Source organism: Bactrocera neohumeralis, unplaced genomic scaffold (genome assembly GCF_024586455.1).
Source record: "Bactrocera neohumeralis isolate Rockhampton unplaced genomic scaffold, APGP_CSIRO_Bneo_wtdbg2-racon-allhic-juicebox.fasta_v2 cluster11, whole genome shotgun sequence".
NCBI lineage: Eukaryota > Metazoa > Arthropoda > Insecta > Diptera > Tephritidae > Bactrocera > Bactrocera neohumeralis.
Genome location: NW_026089624.1, coordinates 19959437 through 19963662, shown reverse-complemented (window position 1 = coordinate 19963662; position 4226 = coordinate 19959437). Strand labels below are relative to the sequence as shown.

Here is a 4226-nt window from a genome sequence, read left to right as displayed (position 1 = left end):
TTGAAGCGCTCTCATACAGATTTGGCAATGGCAATAGCAATAGATTTGACAGTTAGTATGCCATAAATTTTTGCCTGTCGAGATGCCCCGTAAATTTCAACCTTCAATAACTTTAACTAAAAAGAATTTTGACGAAATATTTATATCACGGGGTATGCGTCTGGTCTAGAGGTAGGCGCGGGCCTGTATATTGAGGCCCGGGCCCGCACGAAAACAAACTCTTTTTTGAGAAGCCCGGGCCCGGCCCGGCCCGGCACGAAACTTATTTACACATATAAGGAAATTTAAAAGACATGCAATTTATATATATGTATATAAGTCCACATTTATTAAGGTATATTGAATATTGTTATGTATTAAAAAAAAACGAACTAAGTCATATTTTTATTTAAAAATAAAATTTTTTCTAAATTTGTGCTTTTTAGCCTAGTGCGTTTTTCATTTAAAACATGGCCCGATGTTGAAAAAAGCCTTTCGCTCGTAGACGAACTGGCTGGAATAGCCAGAATGGTCCGAGCTAATTTGGGAAGGTATTTTAAGTCCCTAGCATTTTTCCGGAATTCTAAAATATGTGTGCCATGAGCTACTGGAATGGCCAAGTATTTGTCAAGCTCTATGTCAATAGCGTTTTCTCAACTTTTCGTTTTTTTACATAACTTAAGTCTGAAAATTCATCAAACATTCCATTTTCGGAATTTTTTGGGCTTATTTTATTAGTTATGTCATCAAAGCTACTATTTTCATGATCTCCTATAAATTCGGAGAGCATTGCTTTTACCGTAGCTAACACATTTTCTCTTTTTTCCTCTGAGAGGAAATTCATCTCTTTATAAGGAGGGTTCAAGAAAAGCCCAACCAAATGAACGATTACCGGAAGAAACCTGACTTCTAATGCGCTTAGGGTCATTGATCTAAACTCAGTTATTATTTGGGAATCAAGTGTGCTAGTTCTGCAAAGTTTACATAATTTTTCAGACCACAATGCAAATATTTGCATTGTTGGTTCCTTGTCAGAGCTAAGTGCTTCAGAGCAGTCCTTAAAAGGTTTTAAGAAACATAAAATGTTTTCAAGTAATGAAAAATCTAAATTACTAATTCGCTGTAGCTCATCTTTTTTAAGTAAAAGAGTTTTTATTTCCTCTTTTACATCAAATATACTCAAAAGCTAAAAAAATGTAGAGTTCCAGCGTGTTTTAACTTGCTGTTTCAGCGTTTTTTAGAGCTTACTGTTAAGCTGAGAATGTTTAAAATATTTGACTAATGATTTGCAGCAATCTATTAAAGCCTTCGCTTCCACAAGAGGATTTTTCTCAGTGACGTCATCCATGACAAGGTTCAGATTGTGACAAGCACAAGATAGGCGCTTGAAGCTTTTAAATGCCGCAACGACATTAGCACCATTGTCCGTAACGAACACAGCTCGATCGATAGTTTCAAGTGTGTTGAAATCCTGCAAAATGTCTTGAACATTTTTGAGAATATTTTTTCCAGTTTTCTTCTCGTCCAAGAACTCCCTGATGCCTGTAAAAGATACACAAGTAAGTTAAATGATTCATAAACATTAATAAATAAATATGTAAATATGTATGTATGAACATGTACATTATATGTAATCGTACACACAAATATATTATAAAAATTGATTTATATTGGTACCTAAAAGAGTGACGTTCAGTTTGAAGCTATCATCCATATAGTGAGCAGTCAGCGTTATAAAATTTCGCTGCGTGTAGTCGTCACTCCACATGTCGGTCGTGTATGCCAGTTGTTGGTCTTTCAAACTTATGATAAGTTGAGTCTTCAACGTTTCGTACTCTTTCTCCATGATGGTAGTGCTTAACACTTTGCGGGATATAACCAAATCATCGAAAGACTGACTTCCAAATTCTTCTCCTATGTTGAGAAGCGCTTGGCTATATTCACGGAAGCCGCTACCTACCAATTCACAAAAAAAAGAGTCAATCAATGAATGCAATGTGAATAGAACTTACTTTCGATAATATTGAATTGGTGCAAGTCTTTTGCAACTAAGGCTAGCTGCTTTCGAGCAAACGAATCCCGAAATCGCGTCGAAACGACTTTTTTGGCAAACATGTCCAATTTGGGCTGTGACTTAAGCGCATCTTGTTGAGACATGCACTTATGGCGGCTGAGGGTGCCCGTGCCTTGTTTTGAATTATACACCAGCACATGCTTACAGCTCCGGCAGCACACAAAATCGACATTATTGCCATTATAATTAACGCAATCGAACAGCTTCCACTCGTCACTCCTGCCCTTTTCATTTTGTATTAACTTTACACATTCACTTTTTTTATTCACAGCGTCCTGAATGGTTTGTCGCGACATATTTTATATTTCAAAGTTTATGAATTTCACAATAGGACGCCAATTTTGAATTAGTGGTGTGCAAACAAGTAAAATATTGTATAACCAAGTCGATAGTAGTATCGATAATGGGGCATCTCGACAGGATAGAATTTATAGAATACTAGCTGTCAAACGAATTGCTATTACCATTGCCAAATCTGTATGTGGGCATATGTGCAAATGGGATATGTTGCCTCTTCAAAATTTTCATAGAAATGAAAACTGCGCTGTCAAACTGCTGAAGTGACAGCTTCTAGCTTACTATACATGGCAAACTAGATAGTATTCTATATCTAGTAAGCTATGAGCAATGTGGAGTCTCCACAGGCTATGTGTACGGCAATGCAGCTAGTATTCTATAAATTTTATCGTGTCGAGATGCCCCGTAAGCAAATAAAATGCGATAAATGGCGGTTCTAATTCGAGAATAAAAAAAAAGAACGCGATCAAATCAAAATTGTTTTCAGACCTATTTCGGGCTTTTGTGGGCCTATTTCGGGTTTTTACGGGCCGGGCCTTTTTTTCTAAGGCCCGGGCCCGCACGAAGCCCGCACGAATTTTAATTTTAGGGCCCGGGCCCGCTCCGGGCCTGTGTAAGCCCGCGGACCACGAAAAAAAGCCCGGCCCGTGCCCACCTCTAGTCTGGTCCCCTTCCTAAAGAACTGCTAATTTTCAAAATCGGAGATTTTTCGAAATTTTCATGGACCACTTGACGTGGTTTGACCCCCTTATATGCGATGTTGAGGAGGCTTATCCCACCGTAGATGGTGCAGATTTTTGGTTTCCCGTTTTGTGGATTGGGCAGAGCACACTTAAATTCCAATTGTTGGGCATGCTTTCGTTCTTCGACTCTTCCATTTTTTCTACTCTATTGAAGTATAAATTATTAATATACATACATAGTTCTTATTTTACTGATAAGCATTTTTTTCTTTTGTTGAGTTTTTAGCTATGCTGGTCTGACCACCGTAAGCCATTATGACTTTATTTACTAAAAAATTGAATTTCTTATTTACTCTATTAAACGAATCTTATAGGGGTGTTAAAACGTCTGGGTATAGACATTTCTTGCTTTATAACATGTACTGGTCATTTTTCACCGTATGCAAAGTCTAACCTAAATAATATTGTGTCTAAATTTAATACTGTACCGTTTTTGGGTAAACTATCTTCTGCTTCATTAGTTATTTTGTTCCTAAGTATAGTGAGTGCAGAATAATATCATCAACTACCTATATATGTATATAGTTGCATAAAATATGTTACACTTTCTCGCCAACTTCCATAATGTTTACCATTAAATTCTGATATAGATTTAACTATATCTAACATTTCATTGCACCGAATTGTTTCATTAACTATTTCTGTTTGGAAATCTACTACCACATCTTCTTCTCCTTTACTGGAGTAGACACCGCTTACGGAATTGTAGCCGAGTTAACAACAGCGCGCCAGTCGTTTCTTCTTTTCGCAACGTGGCGCCAATTGGAAATTCTCCACCTGGTGTTTCCAACGGAGTGGAGGCCTTTTCTCTTCCTCTTCTACCCCCAGTGGGTATTGCGTCGAATACTTTCCGAGCTGGAGTGTTTTCATCCATACGTACGACATGACCTAGCCAGCGCAGCCGCTGTCTCTTAATTCGCTGAACTATATCTGATATACTTGTGGCTCATCGTTCCGTCAAATACGAACGCGCAAAGGATCATAAATCTTTAACAGAATCTCGACGCCAATAGACGAGCGTGCGCATCGTTGAGATTTTTTCCAAGTGTTTTTCTGCCGTTTTTTCGGTATTCTCTTTTGTGCGGTAATTTGTTTACGTGATTTAGCTGGTACCGTTATTGCCTGGCGCGAGT

The 4226-nt window shown here is 38.0% G+C and overlaps 1 protein-coding gene across 1 annotated transcript; it reads right to left on the bottom strand.

Annotated features, from left to right (window-relative positions):
* Nucleotides 1-319: 319 nt before the first annotated feature.
* Nucleotides 320-2557, bottom strand: LOC126766157 (transposable element Hobo transposase). Its single transcript, XM_050484030.1, has 3 exons — nucleotides 1992-2557; nucleotides 1657-1935; nucleotides 320-1521 (listed from the first exon to the last, which is right to left on the bottom strand). The coding sequence occupies exons 1-3, from the start codon at nucleotides 2347-2349 to the stop codon at nucleotides 1217-1219; spliced, it is 942 nt and encodes a 313-aa protein (XP_050339987.1). The 5' UTR covers nucleotides 2350-2557; the 3' UTR covers nucleotides 320-1216.
* Between the last annotated feature and the right edge of the window lie 1669 nt (nucleotides 2558-4226).